The sequence below is a fragment of the Macaca thibetana genome, chromosome X (genome assembly GCF_024542745.1).
Source record: "Macaca thibetana thibetana isolate TM-01 chromosome X, ASM2454274v1, whole genome shotgun sequence".
NCBI lineage: Eukaryota > Metazoa > Chordata > Mammalia > Primates > Cercopithecidae > Macaca > Macaca thibetana.
This window is the reverse complement of record NC_065598.1, coordinates 74,765,910-74,789,614: the sequence shown is the minus strand read 5'-3', so window position 1 is coordinate 74,789,614 and position 23,705 is coordinate 74,765,910. Positions and strand designations below refer to the sequence as shown.

Genomic DNA, 23,705 nt, shown 5'->3' with positions numbered 1-23,705 from the left:
AAGGGATGGTATTACAAGTGTGAGCCACTGTGCCCGGTCTAAGCCTACATTTTCATTACCTCTTTCTGATGCCTTGGTGTAAAATGCATAAGGCAAGCTTGTTAAAAATGTAAAGACTCTGAGTTTCTTTACTATTCTTCATTAATCTTCCTTGTATATTACACATATTTTCATTCAGCTATTGCTAATATTGAGGAAATGTTTTATATCCTTTCTCAATTACAAGCAACACTCTAACTTTCTTTGTCTTTTGTAGTGAACATATGGCTTTGCTTAGGACAAGCTGAATTTTCACATTAAGTATGTCTTGAATGTGTGTGAGACATGTCTGGTATCTGCCAAGGTAACTAATTTTGCTGTCCATATCATTTGTTTTTCCATGTACAGATTTTGCAGCTGCTGGTTTCCAGCTTTTAGTGATGGTTCTGTTTTTGCCAATGAAGACCTTATTTCTTATTTGTTCATTGACACAGAAAAGGGGTCAGAAGTTAGCTGTGTCTCCACATAGATTAAACATTCCTTCAGTTAAAAGTTTGGCAGCACTTCCAAATATCTGTGTTACAAATGACATGGACATGAATCCCTAACCCCTAGATGTACAGCTATAACCCTCAGCAGGTTAACTCTGCCATATAACCCTTTTGGATGTGTTCTGGAAATTCCAGTGTGAAGGAAAGTATACATACACACACACACACACACACACACAGTGATTTTACTAGGGATTTTTACTGTTGTCAGTAGCCTAGTTTTCTGCTGAGTAGCTAATTTCCACAAACCAATGAGTTTGTCTTCAATAAAATAAAAAGTAGCTTTTCCTCATGAAAACACCAGAGACCTCTGACCACAGTAAGACCCACATAATATTCATGAAAACTTTCCCAAGGAATGGGGCTCTGGTAGAGTAGTAAGTTTTTTGTAATCAACCTAAAAACCCACTATGTTGCATTACTACATTTTACTGACAGTCTACACTGTCTACAATACTGCTTTTTCAAAATATATTTCCCTAAAATTAATTGGAAGACTGCTATTGTTTCTGATAAAACAATGATGCAATACATTAATCTATTTCAACTGTCTAGGCCAAATAGTAATCCATAGCAGAAATGGGAGGATAATTATTCTCATGTTTTAAGCAGAAATACTATAAGATGCTGACCCAAGGACTCCCATTGAAAAATAACTGATAAGGCAAGAGGTCACCAATGATGTCCAACTATCCTGGAGATAGTAAATGATAGCAATGATAGATAAGCCAAATGAGCAGAGAAGCATATGAAGAGGAAGAAATTCGGTGGCATAAAGTTATTGGAATTCAAGACAAAGAAAGACATGAAAACAGGTAAGGAGTTTGAAGTTTCTGAAGAGCAAAGGAATAGAAGGCACAGGAATGTGCCTGGGGTTGGGTAGTAAGAGAAAAGGGCAGTACGTAGGAGTATTTACAGTTCCCTCTAAGGGGCTTCCTACCTACAATCTTACTGTTCTTCGTTCTTATTATCTTCCAGTGCCTACATAAACAAGTCAAAATGGAAGGTTGGAACTTAATAGAAATAATTATTATCCCTAATATAAAGCATACTGTTTGCCAGACACTTTTCTAAGCATTTTTAGTAATTTTTTACTGAATCCTTGTAACAACCTTATGAGATTGGTATTATTATTATCTATATGTTGCAGATGAATAAACCAATATAGAGAGGCTGAGTTATTTCTCACACAGTTAAGTAAATGATGTAATCAATATTCTAATTCAAGCAGTCTTAAAGCACCGTTTCTTCTCCATACTCATCTAGCCATGTAAGGAACTCTCCTGCACTTTCTAAAAGAATGTATTGAAAAAGGCCAAACAAAGCCTAACAAGTTGGGAGTAAATATCAGAAATATGGTCAAACAAAAATTAAAAGAGTGGAGCATACACCAGTTAGAAAACAGTCTTTTGTGTACACAGATTAAGCAAATTGTCAGTGCCTACATGGGGAAAAATACCTTCACAAATAGAAATTATATTATTAGCAACTCATTCTCTTGGCTTAAAACCTAGATCTTTGAGAAAATGTAAATCCATCCTAGAAGAGATAACCCAGCAAGACTTTCCCTTTAGTTACATCTCAATGCACAACGACTTATTTGATTCTTTACAACATGTCCATCTTGATAGTAGAACAAGACAATGTGGAGAGCATGAAATCACTGTGGACAAGAAAGAGAAGGCTGGATTGAGCTCCAACTGTGCTGCTTTTACGACTTGGACAAGGGCCCAACCCGGAAAAAGTGAAGAGATAGAAACTGGTGCATTACAGTTCAGCCGTGAACATCAATCTTTGTTAAAGCAGAAAGCTTTGGCAAAGAATAAAATAATATTAAGCTAATGAGGGATGTTGAGAGAGATTCAGACATATGCTAGGCCAATTGACTTTATAGCAGGAGGTACAAAGGCTCACCTATAGATGCCCCAAAACCCAAGAGGAGGGGAAATAAATCCCTAGCTATAAAAAGAGAGGGAAATAATGGCAAGATTTGTAACCAGATTACAAATGTTATATAGGGGAATGTTTTCTACATTATTCAATACTTTATCTTTCTTCTATTAAGATAAAATATAAGCCTATATGTGAAAAAATTTCAAGTTAAATACCCAGTCATTTAATGTTCCCCAAAATAAAAGCAAGCAGTTTTTCCAGAAGGACACCCTAGCCTCAATTTGTAACAACATCCTTAGTTTATCACACGGATAGTTTCCACAGCTGGAAGACATTAGGGTTGTCCAAGTCAACAGTTTTTCATAAGCCAGAAAGAAAAGAATTTTCAGTGTTTGTTAAGACATATGAAAACTGGAGTCTTAATTCTTGCTTAGAATTAAAGGGACTTAAGATGAGAGGAAATGATCAGGAAAAAAATGTTAAAGTGTTATAAAAGGCTAATCACTGTTGGACCATGTTGGAAACAGAACCAAACAGAAAACCACTATAGATTCATAGGTAACATGCAGCAAAAATATGTTGGAAAGGCTAATGAACTTTATATTAGACCTAAAGGTTTGGTTTTGTTTGCCGAGGATATTTGCCATTAGATCTTTCACTTCATTCTGCCTGCTCTTCTGCTCACATGCTTACATTCAACAGTGCCTGAGTAATTACTCTATCCAGGGAAAATCCTCTACTAGATTGTGCCAGTTAGCCAAGTTTTATGTCAGCACTCTTTATTTTCTTCTCGGGGTTCTTTTTGTTCCTTTTCATTCCACTCCATTTGCACTTCCTTCCGCCCTACCAGATCTAAGATTGGTTCCTGTGAAGCTGTACATGTTAAATGCATTTGTTCTTTCAAGAGTAACTCATCAGTATCTTTAAGGAGAGCTCCAGTAACACACACTTGGGAGAGTAAATAATCCAGACCTGGATCTTACCATTGAGAATTTCATAATCAATGGCAATCACATTTCCTTGCATTAGTCTCTAAAATGCTAAACATGAATATGTCTATTTCTGGGGGAAAACTTTAAATAAACCGTAAGTAGGAATGTTCAGTCCATGGACAATTCTGTTTACCAATATTATATTAAGACCTGAGATTAAGAGGTTGATGCAAAAGTAATTGCAGTTTTTGCTATTACTTTTAATGGCAAAAACCACAATTACTATTGTGCCAACCTGATATCATCTTAACTGTCCATGTTTCTTTATTCATTTTTGAAGAAGAAGTCAGAGCTGCTGCTTGTAAACTTTCTCAACAACCCTTCAAATGCAGAGACACTGAAACAGAACTCTTTAAAAATAAAAACCTTTAAATGGATATAATGGAACTGGGTATTGGTATGGCTATCTATACTAATGAATGAGTAAATAGTTGATGGAAACCTGGTATTATTGTATGATTTTAATGTTTCATTTCAGTCACTGTAAAAAAGGAAAACCTGGCTGGGTGCGGTGGCTCAAGCCTGTAATCCCAGCACTTTCGTAGGCCGAGGCGGGTGGATTACCTGAGATCAGGAATTCAGGACCAGCCTGGCTAACAAGGTGAAACCCCATTTCTACTAAAAATACAAAAAATTAGCCAGGTGTGGTGTCACGCGCCTGTAATCCCAGCTACTCGGGAGGCTGAGGCAGGAGAATAGCTCGAACCTGGGGGTGGAGGCTGCAGTGAGCCGAGATCCTGCCATTACACTCTAGCTTGGGCAACAAGAGCGAAACTCCATCTCAAAAAAAAAAAAAAAGGAAAACCTGACAAGTGAAATTTAGATGTTCTATTATTTGCAGACGGCATTACAAATGGAAAGGCAAAAAGGTAAAATTAAACATTTTAATTTTATGGTTTTTCAGTCACTGTTTAAAGGTTTGCTGAGGTATGATTGCTAAAAGAATGTGGAATGTTGAACAATTATATTCCGGGGACTTAAGAACCACTTGAGAGAAGTACAGCTCTGATCAGAGCAAGTTTAGGAATTTTAAACAATTTCCACCCTTCAATAGAAAATGGTAAAATAAAACTCAGCACTCAATTGTTCATGATATCATTCAGCAAAAATTCATTGAGCACCTACTATGTGCCAAGTGTGGAGTTAAATTGAGTTTCATCTCTGATTTCTTTGAGTAATGTTTTGTAATTCTCTTTGTAGAGATCTTTCGCCTCCTTGGTTAGCTGTATTCTTAGATATTTTACTCTTGTTGTGGCTACTGTGAGTGGGACTGCATTCTTCATCTGGGTCTCAGCTTGGATGTTGTTTGTGTAAAGAAATGTTATTAATTTTTGTACATTAATTTTGTATCCTGAGACTTTGCTGAAGTTGTTTATCAGTTCCAGGAACTTTTGAGGGGAGGCTATGGTGTTTTCTAAGTATAGAATAATATCATCTGAAAACAGGGATAGTCTGACTTCCTGTATTCTTATTTTGACACAAACAAATGGAAAAACATTTAATGCTCATAGATAGAAATAATCAATATTGTTAAAATGCCCATACTGTCCAAAGCAATTTACAGATTCAATTCTATTCCTATCAAAGGAGACATTGACATTCTTCACAGAACTATAAAAAACTACTTTAAAATTCATATGGAACCATAAAAGAGCCTGAATTGCCAAGGCGATCTAAACAGAAATAACAAAGGTGCAGGCAGCACATTACCTGACTTCAAACTGTACTATGAGCAAACAGTAACAAAAACAACATGGTACTGGTACAAAAACAGTTATATAGACCAACAAATAGAACAGAATAGAAAGCAAAGAAATAATGCCACACACATACAACAAAATTGACAAAAACAAGCAATGGGGAAAGGTCTCTCTATTCAATAAATGGTTCTGGGATAACTGTCTAGCCATATGCAGATGACTGAAACAGGATTTCTTCCTTACACTATATACAAAATCACCTCAAGGTGGATTAAAGACTTAAATGTCTTTAATGTCTAAAATATATAAAAACCCGAAAGACAACCTAGACAATACCAGTCTGAACATAGAAACTGGCAAAGATTTCATGATGAAGATGCCAAGAGCAATTGTAACAAAAACAAAAATTAACCAATGGGACCTGATTAAACTAAAGAGCTTCTGCATAGCAAAATAAACTATCAACAGAGTGAACAGATACCCTACAGAATAGCATAAAATATTTGCAAACTATGCATCCAGCAGAGATCTAATATTCAGCATCTATAAGGAACTTAAACAAATATATGAGAAACAAATAACTCCATGAAAAAGTTGGCAAAATATCTAAACAAATATTTTTCAAAATAAGTCATACATGTGGCCAAAAGGCATATGAAAAATGCTCAACATCACTAATTATTAGATAAATGCAGATCAAACCCACAATGAGATATCATCTCACACCATTCAGAATGGCTAGTATTAAAAGGTCAAAAAATAACAGATGCTGGCGATATGGTGAAAAAAAAGAAAGCTTATACACTGCTGGTGGGAGTGTAAGTTAGTTCAGCCATTGCAGAAAGCAGTTTGGTGATTTCTCAAAGACTTAAAATAGAATTACCATTTGACCCAGCTATCCCATTATTGGGTATAAGAATCATTCTACCATAAAGACACATGGATATGTTGTTCATTGTGACACTATTCACAATAGCAAAGTCATGGAATCAACCTAAATATCCAACAACAGCAGACTGGATAAAAAAATGTGGTACATATACACAACAGATTATTATACTGCCATAAGAAACAATGAGATCATTTCCTTTGCATCAACATGGATGGAGCTGGAGGCCATTATCCTTAGTGAACTACCACAGGAAAACCAAATACTGCATGTTCTCACTTATAAGTGGGAGCTAAACTTTGCATACATGTGGACACAAAGAAGGAAACAACGGATACTGGGGCCTACTTAAGCGTGGAGTTGGGGAAGAGAGAGAGGATTGAAGACTACCTATCGAGTACTATACTTATTACCTGGGTGACAAAATAATCTGTACACCAAACCCCCATGGCGCATTATTTACCTATATAACAAACTTGCACATCTAAGCCTAACATAAAGATTAAAAATATAAATTGAGTTTCAAGCAAGGAACGAGGCAGGTTCCACATGTGAGTTTTCTGCCACTATTTCACTGTACTTTTGTTGAGAGAGCAGCAAAGCTTCTCTCCTGTCTCAAGATTCAGCTTCTACCCCTCCTGTTGTATTTTCCTCCTTCTTACTTAAATTATAGCGATTCATAAATATTTCACTGTAAAGGGGCTGAATGATTAAGCATGTCAGCTTCATCAGTATCAAAGGCCTTGTAATAATATCCCAAATAGCTCAAATTTGATGAGCATTGTGTAAATGCTTTATGTGTATTTGTTTTGTTTAATCCTACAAAACCCTTATAAGGAAGGCACTGTTATTATCTTCCCATTTGGCAGATGAAGACGTCAAGTCACAAAATGGATAAATAGCAGTAAAAGTAGCTGAGCCAGGACTGAACCTAGACAATATGGCTCCAGAACCTGCATTTGTAATCACTAAGATATACCATGCTTCAAAATAGAAAATTATATCAGCATTAGAAAGTGTAATAAAAATCACCCGCTCTCTTCCCTCTCTTATCTCCAAATCGGGAGGATTCAGCTGAAATGCTACCTCCTATACTCAGTCCCAGCAAGAAGTCATTATTTCCATTTATAGACCTCTCTAAAGGCACTTTTCATTTTCAACCTGGAGTATAGGACTGTATGAAAACAAAGGCCAAGATGTCGTATATCTGCTCTATTTATTTTCTACCTCAGCCACAATTAGCACATTACCTTAAATATTATGGTTGTTCATTAAATTCCTGTTAAGTGAATTTATTGGATAAAATGGGATAACATATAAATTGATGAATGACAGTTATCTCTCTCTAGACCATATGATTTTTTCATCCCTCACAATGTCATGCACAAGTAGAAACTTAGTACTTCTTGAAACTGTTGAAAAATTTCTAAATTCCTATACTCAAATGAGTACTCTCTCAGAAGTGGAAAAGCATACTGACTACTCTATAAAATTTATCTGGAGGCCACCTCCATGCAGAGTCAACACTAAGCAGGGGTAAGAATCATGAAACAATGAAATCTGGAAGTATATTCTTCATGTTAATATTTTCCCTATCTCCCAAATCTGTTAAAACTTCAATAATGAGTCAGTGCCTACTAGAGACAGGACTGACCAGTTGCTCTTCCTTTCAAGAACCTTCAAGATCTGCGGTCTGGGCTTTGGTTGAAAGATGGCGGCCCTCACGACCCTGTTTAAGTACATTGATGAAAATCAGGATCGCTACATTAAGAAACTCGCAAAATGGGTAGCTATCCAGAGTGTGTCCGCGTGGCCCGAGAAGAGAGGTGAAATCAGGAGGATGATGGAGGTTGCTGCCGCAGATGTTAAGCAGTTGGGCGGCTCTGTGGAACTGGTGGATATCGGAAAACAAAAGCTCCCTGATGGCTCGGAGATCCCGCTCCCTCCTATTCTGCTCGGCAAACTGGGCTCCGACCCACAGAAGAAGACGGTGTGCATTTACGGGCACCTGGACGTGCAGCCTGCAGCCCTGGAGGACGGCTGGGACAGCGAGCCCTTCACCCTGGTGGAGCGAGACGGCAAGCTGTACGGGAGAGGTTCAACTGATGATAAGGGCCCGGTGGCCGGCTGGATAAACGCCCTGGAAGCGTATCAGAAAACAGACCAGGAGATTCCTGTCAACGTCCGATTCTGCCTTGAAGGCATGGAGGAGTCAGGCTCCGAGGGCCTAGACGAGCTGATTTTCGCCCAGAAAGACACATTCTTTAAGGATGTGGACTATGTCTGCATTTCTGACAATTACTGGTTGGGAAAGAAGAAACCCTGCATCACCTATGGCCTCAGGGGCATTTGCTACTTTTTCATCGAGGTGGAGTGCAGCAACAAAGACCTCCATTCCGGGGTGTACGGGGGCTCGGTGCACGAGGCCATGACTGATCTCATTTTGCTGATGGGCTCTTTGGTGGACAAGAGGGGGAACATCCTGATCCCCGGCATTAACGAGGCCGTGGCCGCCGTCACGGAAGAGGAGCACAAGCTGTACGACGACATCGACTTTGACATAGAGGAGTTTGCCAAGGACGTGGGGGCGCAGATCCTCCTGCACAACAACAAGAAAGACATCCTCATGCACCGATGGCGGTTCCCGTCTCTCTCCCTCCATGGCATCGAAGGCGCCTTCTCTGGGTCGGGGGCCAAGACCGTGATTCCCAGGAAGGTGGTTGGCAAGTTCTCCATCAGGCTCGTGCCGAACATGACTCCTGAAGTCGTCAGCGAGCAGGTCACAAGCTACCTAACTAAGAAGTTTGCTGAACTGCACAGCCCCAACGAGTTCAAGGTGTACATGGGCCACGGTGGGAAGCCCTGGGTCACCGACTGCAGTCACCCTCATTACGTAGCTGGGAGAAGAGCCATGAAGACAGTTTTTGGTGTTGAGGCAGACTTGACCAGGGAAGGCGGCAGTATTCCCGTGACCTTGACCTTTCAGGAGGCCACGGGCAAGAACATCATGCTACTGCCTATGGGGTCGGCGGATGACGGAGCCCACTCCCAGAATGAAAAGCTAAACAGGCATAACTACATAGAGGGAACCAAGATGCTGGCCGCGTACCTCTATGAGGTCTCCCAGCTGAAGGACTAGGCCCGGCCTCCTGTGTGTCGCCTCCAACGAGAAGGAATCCTGCCCTCACCTCACCCTTTTCCGACTTGCCCAGGGAAGTGGAGGTTCCCTCTTTCCTTTCCCTCTTGTCAGGTCATCTACAACTTCAGAGAACAGACACAAGTGTATCCAGCTGTCCATGGGTAGAGCTACCCGATGGGCTTATGAGTGACCTAGAGTGACAGCTGAGTCACCCTGGGTAAGTTCTCGGAGTGGTCAGGATGGCTTGACCTGCAGAAAATACCCAAGGTCCAAAAGCACAAGGTCTGCAGAAAGTTCTGGTTGTTGACTGGGTACCACAGTTCACACCTATAATCCCAGCACTTTAGGAGGCCAAGGCAGGAGGATCACTTGAGGCCAGGAGTCTGAGACCAGCCTAGGCAACAAAACAAGACTCTGTCTCTACAAAAAGTTTAAGAAATGAACCAGACATGATGGTGTATGCCTGTAGTCCCAGCCACTCAGAAGGCCGAGGCAGGAGGATCGCTCGAGACCAAGAGTTTGAGCTTGCAGTGAGCTATGATTGCACCACTGCACTCAAGTCTGGGCAATGTAGCGAGACCCCGTCTACAAGAAGTTTTTTAAAAAATGAGCCAGGTGTGGTGGTGCACGCCTGTAGTCCCAGCTACTCAGGACACTGATGTAGGAGGGTTGCTTGAGACTGAGAGTTGGAGGCTGCAATGAGCCGTGACTGCCCCACTGCACTCCAGCCTGGGCGACAGAACAAGACCCCATCTCAAAAAAAAAAAAATTCTGGTTGTCATTGAATTGGGATAAACAGAGAGTTTGATGCTTTCTGCCTTCTGTCTCAGGTGATGCATTGCACATTTGGGATATATGGAAAGGAAATGAGGAGAGAAGTCAGGGCCTCCTCTGATCTCTCGCTATCTGCGGGTCCTGTCCTTTTCTCAAGACCTTCACCATTACTGGCGTTTCCCTGTCTTCTCTTTAGTATGATCCCTCAAAACCTCACCTAACTGGAAGGATGATTTTGTCTCAGTTTGTACTCCTAAATAAAAAGTAAACATGACACCTCTAAAAAAAAAAAAAAAAAAAAAAAAAAAAAAACTTCAATAATAACAATAACAATAATGTCAGCAAATATAATTTTAACAGTTACCATGTATTTAATATATTCTCTTTTCCAAACACAATTCATCATCTTATTTAATTCTTATTACAACTCTGTGAGGTATTTTTATTTCTAATTTACAAATAAGGACAATCAGGCTCAGGGGTTTAAATGACTGACTTAATGTCACACAGCTCGTAACTGACAGACCTGGGATTCAAACCAAGATCTCTTTGATTCTAAAGCCTGGGCTCTTTCTACTTCATCTAATATATTTCTAAACAGACTCATGAGGCTTTTTATTCTCTTTTCTAACATACTACCCAAATACAGATTTTGTAGGCACAGCACCAAATTTTATCTTTTTTTTTTTTTTTTTTTTTTTTTTTTTTTTTTTTTTTTTTCCAGATAGCATGGTTGTACGTAAGATCTCAGACACAGGATCAGGCAGATCTGAGTTTGAATACAAGCTCCATCACTAATAAGTTATATATCTTTGGACAAGTGTATTAGTCCGTTTTCACACTGTTATAAAAAATACCTGAAACTAAGTAACTTACACAGAAAAGAGTTTTAATTGGCTCATGGTTCCTCAGGCTGTATAGGAGGCATGGGTGGGGAGGCCTCAGAAAACTTTCAGTCATGGTGAAAGGGGAAGCTAGCATGTCTTGCACAGTCACAGCAGGAGAAAGAGAGAGAAGGGGAAGGTGCTACACACTTTTAAATAACCAGATCTCATGAGAACTCTCTTGAGAACAACAAGGGGGAAATCCACGCATACCCATGATTCAATCACCTCCCACCAGGCCTCTCCTGTAACATTGTGGATTACAATTTGACATGAGATTTGGACTGGAACACAAATCCAAACCATATCAACAAGTTACTTATCCTCTCTGAGTCTCAATTTTCTCATCTGTTAAAGGGGATTAAAACTAGTACCCACTGGGCTATTGTGAGGAAAAATGAGACAATGCATATAAAGACCTCAGAAATAATAATTACTCTGCAAAGGTTACTAATCTTTGCTTTTTCAAAAATACCCTTGCTTGTTTGTCATAATTATACCACATATTGATAATCTGTCAACTTTTTTGATATGGAGGAGATAAAAGAACACTGGTAACTGTTGACTCTTTCAAGCCAAGGATAAAAGTAAACATAATCAACTCTGGTGAATGGGAAAATGGAGACATCACTGCAGCACTCTTCACAATACCAAAACACAGGAGTCGAGCACAGTGGCTCATGCCTGTAATCCCAGCACTTTGAGAGGCTGGGTTGGGAGGATTGCTTGAGCCCAGAAATTTGAGATCAGCCTGGGCAACTAAGTGTGGCCCTGTCTCTCTATTTAAAAAAATAAACAGCAAAAAAGCATGAAATTGACCTAAATGCCCATCAGTGGTAGACTGGGTAAATAAAATGTGGTGCACATACATGGAATACTATGCAGCCATAAAAAAGAATAAAACCATGTGATTTGCAGCAACATGGATGAAGCTGGAAGACATTATCCTAAAGAAACTAACAGAGGGACAGAAAATGAAAGACCACATGTTGTCACTTATAAGTGGGAGTGAAACATTGAGTATATACAGACACAAAGAAGGGATCAACAGACACTGGGGCTTACTTGAGGGTGGAGGGTGAGGATGAAAATACTACCTATCAGTATTATGTTTATTCCCTGGGTGACAAAATTATCTGTGCACCAAACTCCCATAACATGTAATTTATCCATAAAACAAACCTGCACATGTACCCCGATCCTAAAATAAAAGTTAAAAAAAATCATTATGTCAAGAAGATATCTTTATGTGTATGTTCATCACAGCACTATTCACAATAGCCCAGACGTAGAATCAACCTAAATGTCCATCAATAAATGAATGGATAAAGAAAATAGTTGATGCACACAATGGAATACTATTCAGCCATTAAGAAGCATAAAATAATGTTTTATGCAGCAACATGAATGGAACTGGAGGCCATTATCTTACATGAAACTCTGGATTCTTAGAGCGTTAGCATAAGTATCAAATAAGTTGGGTTCTAGTCCTGGCTCTCCAACTTACTAGCTGAGTTATTTTGTTAAATTCTTTAACCTTCCTGTGTCACAGACTTCTTCAACTAAAATACTTTTTTACAATTTAAAATATTATGGTGTAAATAATATGTTACACTTAAATAGAATTTCTAATTTATAAAATGTATTTCCGTTTTCTCTCATTTGTTCCTTATAACATCCCTGGGGGATGCTGGGGAGGTGTTTCTACTGTGTTTGAAAAAATTAGAGGCAGTACCTAAGCTGGAGCGGGGTAGAGGCGGGCCGGCACCCACTTCTGACCTCCGGTGCTGCCGGCCTCAAGATCAGGCATGGCCCAGAACTTGAAGGACTTGCCGGGACGGCTGCCCGCGGGGCCCCGGGGCATGGGCACGGCATTGAAGCTGTTGCTGGGGGCCGGCGCTGTGGCATACGGTGTCCGCGAATCCGTGTTCACTGTGGAAGGCGGGCATAGAGCCATCTTCTTCAATCGGATCTGTAGAGTGCAGCAGGACACTATCCTGGCCGAGGGCCTTCACTTCAGGATCCCCTGGTTGCAGTACCCCATTATCTACGACATTCGGGCCAGACCTCGAAAAATCTCCTCCCCTGCAGGCTCCAAAGACCTACAAATGGTGAATATCTCCCTGAGAGTGCTGTCTCAACCCCAATGCTCAAGAGCTTCCTAGCATGTACCAGTGCCTAGGGCTGGACTACGAGGAACGAGTGCTGCCGTCCATTGTCAACGAGGTGCTCAAGAGTGTGGTGGCCAAGTTCAATGCCTCACAGCTGATCACCCAGCAGGCCCAGGTATCCCTGTTGATCCGCCGGGAGCTGACAGAGAGGGCCAAGGACTTCAGCCTCATCCTGGATGATGTAGCCATCACAGAGCTGAGCTTTAGCCGAGAGCACACAGCTGCTGTAGAAGCCAAACAAGTGGCCCAGCAGGAGGTCCAGCGGGCCCAATTCTTGGTAGAAAAAGCGAAGCAGGAACAGCGGCAGAAGACTGTGCAGGCCGAGGGTGAGGCCGAGGCTGCCAAGATGCTTGGAGAAGCACTGAGCAAGAACCCTGGCTACATCAAACTTCACAAGATCCAAGCAGCCCAGAATATCTCCAAGACGATCGCCACATCATAGAACCGTATTTATCTCATGGCTGACAACCTCATGCTGAACCTACAGGATGAAAGTTTCACCAGAGGAAGTGACAGCCTCATCAAGGGTAAGAAATGAGCCTAGTCACCAAGAACTCCATCCCCAGAGGAAGTGGATCTGCTTCTCCAGTTTTTGAGTAGCTAGCCAGGGGTCCAGCACAGCCCTACCCCGCCCCAGTATCATGCGATGGTCCCCCACATCAGTCCCCTGAACCCTTCTTTGATTAAGAAAGACTGAAGACCAGCCCCTTTTCTGGGGAATTACTTTCCTCCTCCCTGTGTTAACTGGGGTTGTTGGGACGTTGTGTGACTTCTCAGTGATTTCCTACAGTGTTGTTCCCTCCCTCAAGGCTGGAAGGAGATAATCACCAACCCAGGAATTCCCAATAAATTTTTACTACTTAACCTGAAAAAAAAAAAAAAAAAAAAATTAGAAAACTATGGCCCAGAAAAATTAGAGGATTTGCTTAAGGTTGAACGTCCTTTCCACCACACCATGTTGAATTTTAAACTGAGGCTTTATGGTCAGTTTAATAATCTACTTTTTAAAATCCAGACATCCACGCTAACATCCGTGGAAGGAAACCAAATTTAACATGGGATGTTTTCATTTACCATTAGTAAAAATAATTATGAAACTTCATGGACAAATTTGAGCATGCCTTTATGAGTACAAACTTCTGAACCTAGTTGAAACGGCCCACCCAAACCATATAGTCTCAGCCTGTTGTCTCATTGCACAAATAAAGACTTGAATAAAAGGAGGTTAAAAACCTAAATGAAAGCAAAAAATATGAGGTTAATCCTGTTACTTAAGACGTAGCCAAAAATCAATAGTAGGTCTAGCATTAGTGAGTTGTAGTCTAAATCCCACATATTTGGCAAAATCCATCATTTTATTTCCAACCTATGTCAAGGCACTTGGCTACAGGGAGTTCTTTCAGTTTTATAATTGCAGCAACTTTTAATCATAACAAGTTAAAGTATAAAGAGGCTCATTATTCTGCTTATAAGATAATCCTACTTTATTTTACTATATTGAGAACTCAGAGTAAAATATGGTGATAACTATGAGCAAAGGCAAAGAAAAGCACTATCCAAAGTTATCTGTTGTCCATTGAACAGCTAACTCAATTCATTTTCTTCCAAAATCAGCAGCACAACATTTTTACTCTCCTATAACTATTGAAAATCATAGTTTCTATCAAAACTGACCCAATAGAAGGACATGGTGTTTCTCCTATTGTTTAATTTCAGAAGAAGTATTTAGTATGCTGTCAACATTTCCCTTTGAGAGTCAATGCAAATTTGTTCTCCTTTTGCTTCCTCTGAATATTGAAAAGTGAGCTCCAATGCTATAAAATTTTTCCTGAGTTCATGTTGTTGTGACAGGGGTCTGCATTTTCTCAGGAAAGGAAATACATTCCCTAAGGAAAAACAAAAATGAATTTCTCCTTAAAGAAGAAACAAACAAGATCTGGGCATGTCATCAATTGATGACAATGACATCTCTCTGGAAATACCTTGTTAACATTCTGTTAAAATCATAGGCACCTCTCAAGAGTCTTAACAGTTTCTGAATCTTTAGATAGTGTGTATTTTGTGACAACTCTTCCGTCAAAATCAAAAAACAACTGAAATTTATTCTCCAATGCTCTTTCTTCTTCTCTCATTAATATATTTCTCTAACATCTCACATTTAGTTTGCACCTTTTTTGGAAGTGTCAAGAATGGAAAAGAGTTTTTAGAAAAGAAGAGAGATGAAATTCACAGACATACTCAAATCACTCCAGTTCTGGGAATGCCTCAGATAATGAATCTCACACCTTGATATGTGTCAAACATAATACAAAAATGGCTTCAAATAAGGTGTATTTTTGGCTTATTGGCATTGTAGGTTTCATAAATATTGTTGCTTTCATAAGTATAGAAGAAAGTTCAAAGATCTAAATTCTGAGCTAATTTATATTGGTAAGCCTTTGAAGTTCCATAGCAACAGCTATAGATATAGATATGATAAAAGTTGATATTCATTTCACTGACAAACCTAACCCCTCATTCATAAGAAATGAGATCATTTTAAGACGTAACTCAATCCCAAACAAATCTGGCATTCACTTGCAAAGTCCATCATTGACTTTTTGCAATCCCCATTCAAATGTTTTCATTTACGCTGTTTTGTTGTTGGTGGTGGTGGTGTATTGTGTTTGCTTGTATTTTTTGTTTTTTTTTTTCTATGTGATCCTCTTCAGAGTTTTTTTGTTTGTTTGCTTGTTTGTTTGTTTGTTTGTTTTTATGAGATGGAGTTTCACTCTGCCACCCAGGCTGGAGTGCTGTGACTGTATCTCCACTCACTGCAAGCTCCGCCTCCCGTGTTCATGCCATTCTCCTGCCTCAGCCTCCCAAGTAGCTGGAACTTCAGGCACCTGCCACCACACCCAGCTAATTTTTTGTATTAGGGACAGGGTTTCACTGTGTTAGCCAAGATGGTCTCAATCTCCTGACCTCGTGATCCGCCCTCCTCGGCCTCCCAAAGGGCTGGGATTACAGGCGTGAGCCACCGTGCCCGGCCTAGAGTTTTCTTAAAGTGCATAAAGCAGAAAGAAAGATATTTGAGCATAAGAGATTTTTATTATTTTTTATTTTTAAAACTTGTTTGTTTTGGATTCAGGGAGTACATGTGCATGTTTGTTACATGGGTGTTTTGTATGATGCTGAGGTTTGGGCTTCAATTGAACCTGTCACCCAAATGCTACATATAGTAACTAATAAGTAGTTTTTCAACCCTTGTTACCCTCCCTCACTCCCCCCTTTTAGAGTCCTGAGTGTCTCTTGTTCCAATGTTTATGTCTGTATATACCCAATGTTTAGCTCCCACTCATCAATGAGAACATGGGGTATTTGGTTTTATGTTTCTGCTATAATTTGCTTAGGGTAATTTCCTCCAGCTTCCATGTTGCTGCAAAAGACATTATTTCATTCTTTTTATGGTTGCATAGTACTCCATGGTGTATATGTACTGCATTTTCTTTATCCAATCCACCATTGACAGACACCTATGCTGACTCCAATTCTTTGCCATTGTGAATGGCACTGCAATAAACATGAAAATGCAAGTGTCTTTTTGGTAAAATGATTTATTTTCCTTTGGGTATATGCCCAGTAATTGGATAGTTGGGTCAAGTAGTAATTTGACGTTTTGTTCACAAAGGAGATTTTATTACAGATCAAATAAAAAGTTATCTTCATAAAGGATGAAGTGAATATTAATTTATCTTAAGAACTTGAAAATTCAAACTTTTTTAAGTGCTAAATGATCATAAGTTCTCTATTCGACTCTAACCATTTCTTAAATATAAGGCCCTTGAGGCTGAAGTACTCTTGAAGTTGCTAGAATCTAGTAAATTATGCTTACTGTAAATTGTTTATTCATATTTTTGTGAAATATTCAATATAACTTTGCTATAACCACCATAGTCTTCTACTATGTCCTAATTTTAAGTAATGAAATATTTTTGCGGTACTAACAGAGAGATGTGTTTTCATATACAAGTAATTCTCCTCCATAACTACATAGGGATTTTCCTCCGAATTCATTCTTATGAGAGATAACTTACTTTATTTGCCTGAAAAGCTTTGTAATATTTTTATTGCTAAAGAAAGAGCAGCTCTGAATATTGTTTGGTTTTCAAGAATGAAAATGGTCTGGCACGGTGGCTCATGACTGTAATCTCAACACTTTGGGAGGCCAAGGTTGGGGAATTGCTTGAGGCCAAGAGTTCAAGACCAGCCCTGGCAATACAGTGAGGCCCTATCTCTACAAAAGAAAAAATTCAGCCAGTCATGGTGGTGTTACAGTCCCAGCTACTCAGGAGGCCGAGGTAGGAGGATTATTTGAGCCTAGGAATTTGATGATGCAGTGAGTTATGATTGTACCACTACACTCCAGCCTGGCTGACAGAGCAAGACCCTGTCTCATAAATAAATAAATAAATAAATAAATAAATAAATAAATAAATATGAATGAATAAAATAAACCTTAAAAATCATCAAGTCAAACCTTCTCATTGCACTTATGATGGAAGTGAGGCCTAAAGAAGAGAAAATATTTGCACATATGGGAGGCTAAAGCGCTATGAATGTTCAAGAATGTTTTCAAGAATGAACAAATGGATCAATTAATTGATTGACGGATGGATGGATGGATGGATGGATGGATGAGTGATGAATGGGTGCATAAACTGGTGGACCAATAAATAAAATTGGTGGAAGAGTCAGGACCGGTGCCTTATTGTCCTAGCATTCACTTCACTTCACTTATACTATATAATAATACATCTTGAAGCAAATATATATATACATACATATATATATATGTGTGTGTGTTTAAAAATAATAGTATTAGCAAAGTGATCTAGAAGAGAAACTATAAGTTTTCAACCTAGACAGACCTGGGTTTGAATTTCACCTCTGCCACCTGATAGCTTTGTGACCTTGGGAACGTTTGTTAACTCGCTGAGTTCCATTTTTTTAATCTGAAAAATGGGGATAATGAAGCAATAATGAAATTGAATAAGATATCCGTGTAAAACATCTAGCAAGTGCATCCTACACAATAGATGTTCAATAAGTGTTTGTCTCTCTCTTTTTCTGTGACTCTTGCGTTTTAATTTATAGCTTATGGAAATGCCAGTGTTATTTCATCTAAATACCATGGAACTTCTTTACCATAGGTGACTCTAATCCAATGTTTCTCAAAGTGTGGTCCCTCAGAACAACAGCATCAGGAACACCTGAGAACTTTTAGATATGCAAATTCTTAGGTCCCATACTACACATACAGAGTCAGAATCTCTGGATCTGGAGCCCGTACATTTCTTTTTTATTAAATCCTTCAGGTTATTCTGATACACATTGAAAACTACTAATCTATATAACTGATATCTCTAGATCCACTGCTCGGTTTTCTAGAGCTATTTAAATGCATAAAGACAGCATAGGTTAGTTTTTACACTGCTATAAGAATACTACACAAGACTGGGTAATTTATAACGGAAAACGGGACTCACAGTTCCACATGGCAGGGGAAGCCTCAGGAAACTTACAATCATGGCAGAAGAGGAAGCAGGCACTTCTCACATGGCAGCAGGCAAGAGAAAGAGACAGAGAGAGAGGGGGAGAGAGAGAGAGGAAACCACAACTTATAAAACCATCAGATCTCATGAGAGCTCACTCACTATTATAAGAACAACATAGGGGAAAGTGCCCTCGTGATCCATCACCTCCCACCAGGTCTCTCCTTCGACACATGAAGATTATGGGGATTACAATTTGAGATGAGATTTGGGTGGGGACACAGAGCCAAACCATATCAAAGACCTTTGATTGTGTTTTTTCCTAAGGTCTCCTCTAAGTTATGACATCACATGTACATGTCATATTATGTCAACCCATGATCCAGGAAGTGACATTAAGTGACCCTTGAGTTCCAGTGACAGCTTTCTAATTAAGCATAAACTTCACCTTGTCTGTGCATTGTGAGAATGTCCTTGGTTTATAATGATAACTCTAAACTGTCTCAACAGTTTTTTGAGGAAGCCACTATATGTCATTTTTTTTTTTTTTTTTTTTTTTTTTTTTGAGACGGAGTCTCGCTCTGTCGCCTGGGCTGGAGTGCAGTGGCCGGATCCCAGCTCATTGCAAGCTCCGCCTCCCGGGTTTACGCCATTCTCCTGCCTCAGCCTCCCGAATAGCTGGGACTACAGGCGCCCGCCACCTCGCCCGGCTAGTTTTTTGTATTTTTTTTAGTAGAGACGGGGTTTCACCATGTTAGCCAGGATGGTCTCGATCTCCTGACCTCGTGATCCGCCCGCCTCGGCCTCCCAGAGTGCTGGGATTACAGGCTTGAGCCACCGCGCCCGGCCTATATGTCATTTTTAAAAACCAAAACCTTCATGCTTCTTTAAATCTTACTTTAAATTATGAATTATTCTTTATAATAGTAATTCAAGACCAGTGAATACTCATGCTGGTGATTCAGTAAAGAGTGTATTTTTGTTTGGGTTTATAAAGAGAAGAATTAAGCATGGGCAAACAAACTCTAGGCCCTTTGACATGATTAAAGAAAGTTTCGTAAGTTGACCCATACAACTTTACCCAAGAAACTCTGATCTGTGGACACAATGCCTAAGAAGAAACAAACATTTTTTTTGGAGATGAAAGTGCTTTTGCAACTTAAACCTTTAGAGTGATAACAATACCATTATCTCCTTTGCCATTTCTTGACCCAGGAGATGGAGAACCAAAAGGTTCAATGATCACTGCAAGAAAGATAGAAGAGATAGCTACTGAAAGGTTTTGAAGGATCAGGGTAAAGTCCTTAGGCCAATTAAAAGTTAATCACCTGGACTATAGGCTTTAGAGATTCAACTATACTGAAGTTTCAAACAATTTCAACTGTACTCTGAATATTATTATTTCAGCTGGGATAGCAAGCCAAAAGTAGCTTCCACAGACCAAGTCATTTGGGCGGTGAAGCTAAAACAACTTAAGTTCCATGTCAACAGTGAGAAGAAAATTCATTTTGCTTTTTTAATGCTGCTTACATTATGCTTCTATCATATTCCAATCTAATATATTCAAGAGCAAAAGGTAAAATTCTGCAAACTTTTCAAGGATTTTTTTTACCATGCATATAGTAGATGCCTGAGTTTTGAAGGAAGAAAATTGGTAAATTGGCATAGCAGAAGATGGGTAGGGAGAAAAGTGATGAGGAGACACAAACTCCTTCATCTGGTCTCATCACCACCTCCCTCACCCCTCTGTCCCACAAACACATTTGACACTGGGTAGCACTGATACAATTCCTGGTACCTATATTGTAATGAAATTTTAAATTTCTGAATATGTATAAATAAAGACTATAGTCAGTTGAGTCAAGACTGCAGAATACCGTCAAAAGGCAGACTGTGTAGTTAGAAATGTATAATATAGATAATTCATAGACAATTTTAGTACTTAAAAATTTTTTTAAAAAATTGAGCATATCAAGCCCATGATGCCAACAAACATAATGTTGAAAATGGATATCATACATATTTAAGCTTTAAAAGAGAGTGAATTTAAAGAAAAATGGTAAGCAATCAATAATAATAGTGAGGAAGTTACGGCGTATATTAGAAAAGTAGTGAGAAAATAACTAAGATTTAAGCTTAAGGAAAACTCTTACAATCCAGGCCTTAAGCAAGCAGAATACACATACACAATCCCATGACTGAAACAGAAAGAAATTGAATCCCCGAACAGACCAATAATAAGTTCTGAAATTGAGGCAGCAACAAATAACCTACCAACCAAAAAAAAAAAGCCCAGGACCAGAAGGATTCCCAGCTAATTCTACCAGATGTGCAAAGAAGACCTGGTACCATCTCTACAGAAACTATTCCAAAAATTGAAAAGGAGGGACATCTCCTTAATTCACTCTATGAGGCCAGACTCATCCTGATACAAAAACCTGACAGAGACACAACAATAAAAGAAAACTTTCAGCCAATATGCTGGGCGAACATTCATGCAAAATCATCAACGATACACTGGCAAACCAAATCCAGCAGCACATCAAAAAGCTAATCCATCACGATTAAGTAGGACTGATCCCCAGAATGCAAGGTTGTTTCAACAGAAACAAATCAATAAATGTGATTCATGAATTAAACAGAGCTAAACCAAAAAAAAAAAAAAAAAAAAAAAAAAGATTATCTCAACAGATGCAGAAAAGACTTGAAAAAATATTCAACATTCCTTCAGCTTAAAAGTTCTCAATAAATATTGAAGGAATGTACCTCAAAATAATAACAACTGTATATGACAAGCCAACAGGCAACATCATACTGGATAGCTGAATAGCTGAATAGCTGGAAGCATTTCTCTTGAATATAGGCACAAGACAAAAATGCCCTCTCTTACCACTCCTATTCAACATAGTATTGGAAGTTCTGGCCAGGAAAATCAGACAAAACAAATAAAGGACATTCAAATAGCAAGACAGAAAGTCAAACTATCCTTGTTTGCAAATGACATGATCTTATACCTAGAAAACCCGATAGTCTCAGCCCAAAAGCTTCTTAAACTGATAAACAACTTCCGAAAATCTCAGGATACAAAATCACTGTTCAAAAGTCACTAACATTTCTATGTATCAAAAACAGTCAAGCCAAAAGCCAAACCAGGAACCAACTCCTATTCGCAATTGCCACAAAAAGAATAAAATACCTAGAAATAAATACACCTAACCAGGGAGGTGAAAGGTCTCTCAAGGAGAACTACAAACCACTGCTCAAAGGAATCAGAAATGACACAAACAAATTGAAACACATTCAATGCTCACAGATAGAAAGAATCAATATTGTTAAAATGGTCATACTACCCAAAGCAATTTATGGATTCAGTGCTATTCCCATTAAACTACCATTGACATTCTTCACAAAACAAGAAAAAAAAAAAAAACTATTTCAAAATTGATATGGAACCACCAAAGAGTCCGAATAGCCAAGGCAACCCTAAGCAAAAAGAATAAAGGTGGAGGCATCATGCTACCCAACTTCAACCTATACTACAGGGCTACAGTAATCAAAACAGCATGGTACTGGTACAAGAATAGACATATAAACCAATGGGACACAATAGATAACCCAGAAATAAGAGTGCACACCTACAACTATCTGATCTTTAACAAACTGAGAAAAACAATGGGGAAAGGAATTCATTTTCAATAAATGGTGCTGAAATAACTCGCTAGCCATATCCAGAAGATTGAAACTGGACCCCTTCCTTACATCATACACAAAAATTAACTCAAGATGTATTCAAGACTTAAATGTAAAACCAAAAACTATAAAGATCCTGGAAGACAACCTAGACATTACTCTTCAGGATATATGAACAGAAAAAGATTTCATAACAGAGACACCAAAAGCAATTGCAACAAAAGAAAAAATTGACAAATGGAATCTAATTAAACTAAAGAGCTTCTGCACAGCAAAAGACGCTATCGACAGAGTAAACAGACAGCCTACAGAATGGGAGAAAATATTTGCAAATTACGCATCCAACAAAAATTGAATGTCCAGCATCTATAAGGAATTTAAACCAATTTACAAGAAAAAAACACCCCATAATAAAGTAGGCAATTGACATGAACAGACACATTGGAAAAGAAGACATACATGTGGCCAATAATCACATGAAAAAAATCTCAACATCCCTGATCATCAGTGAAAAACAAATTGAAACCACAGTGAGATATCATCTAAGACCAGTGAGAATGGCTACTATTAAAAAGTAAGAAAATAGATGCTGGCAAGATTGTAGAGAAAGGGGAATGCTTATACACTGTTGGTGGGAGTGTAAACTAATTCAGTCATTGTGGAAGACAGTGTGGTGATTTCTTAAAGACCTAAGGACAGAAATACCATTTGACCAGCAATTCCATTACTGGGTATGTAACCAGAGGAATATAAATCATTCTATTATAAAGACACATGCACATGTATGTTCATTACAGCACTATATGCAACAGCAATGATGGAATCAACCTAAATGTCCATCAATGATAGACTGTATAAAGAAAATGTGGTACACATACACTATGAAATACTATGCAGCCATAAAAAGGAATGAGATCATGTCTTTTGCAGGGACATGGATGGAGCCAGAGACCATTATCCGTATCAAACTAACACAGGAACAGAAAACCAAATATCACATGTTCTCACTTATGAGTAGGAGCTAAATGATGAGAACACATGGACACATAAAAGAGAACAACACACACTGGGGCCTTTCTGAGGGTGAAGGTTTGGAAGAGGGAGAGGTTCAGGAAAAATGACAAATGGGTTCAAGAATTAATACCCGGATAATGAAATAATTTGTACAAGCCCCCTTAGCACAAATGTACCTATGTAACAAACCTGCACTTATTCCCTTAACTTAAAATAAAAGTTAAAAAAAGAATAGAGTAACATATATATTTCTAATCTAAACTCATTAAAATTTTATAGTAAATAATTAAATATTGGTTATGTTTAGACTGTAATTAATGAATCAGTTTTTGAGCTGTCAGGGTCCCTACTAATCAAATTGACAAATGATATTAATTTGAAGCAAACACTGTACTTTAATTGAGAGAGAGAGAGAATTTGAATTCGTATCAGTTTCTAAACATACTCCCTTTTAGTAAGTTCAAATGTTTTATTTAATTTGATGAGGGTCTCTTT

At 38.8% G+C, this 23,705-nt stretch overlaps 1 protein-coding gene and 1 pseudogene across 1 annotated transcript; both read left to right on the top strand.

The window, feature by feature from the left end:
• The first annotated feature begins 7,636 nt into the window (after nucleotides 1-7,636).
• LOC126946239 (cytosolic non-specific dipeptidase) lies at nucleotides 7,637-9,409 on the top strand. The gene has a single exon (XM_050776368.1). It carries the CDS (start codon nucleotides 7,716-7,718, stop codon nucleotides 9,141-9,143), a length of 1,428 nt encoding a protein of 475 aa, XP_050632325.1. The 5' UTR covers nucleotides 7,637-7,715; the 3' UTR covers nucleotides 9,144-9,409.
• Nucleotides 9,410-12,609: 3,200 nt separating this feature from the next.
• LOC126946270 (prohibitin-2-like) lies at nucleotides 12,610-13,626 on the top strand (annotated as a pseudogene).
• Nucleotides 13,627-23,705: the final 10,079 nt, after the last annotated feature.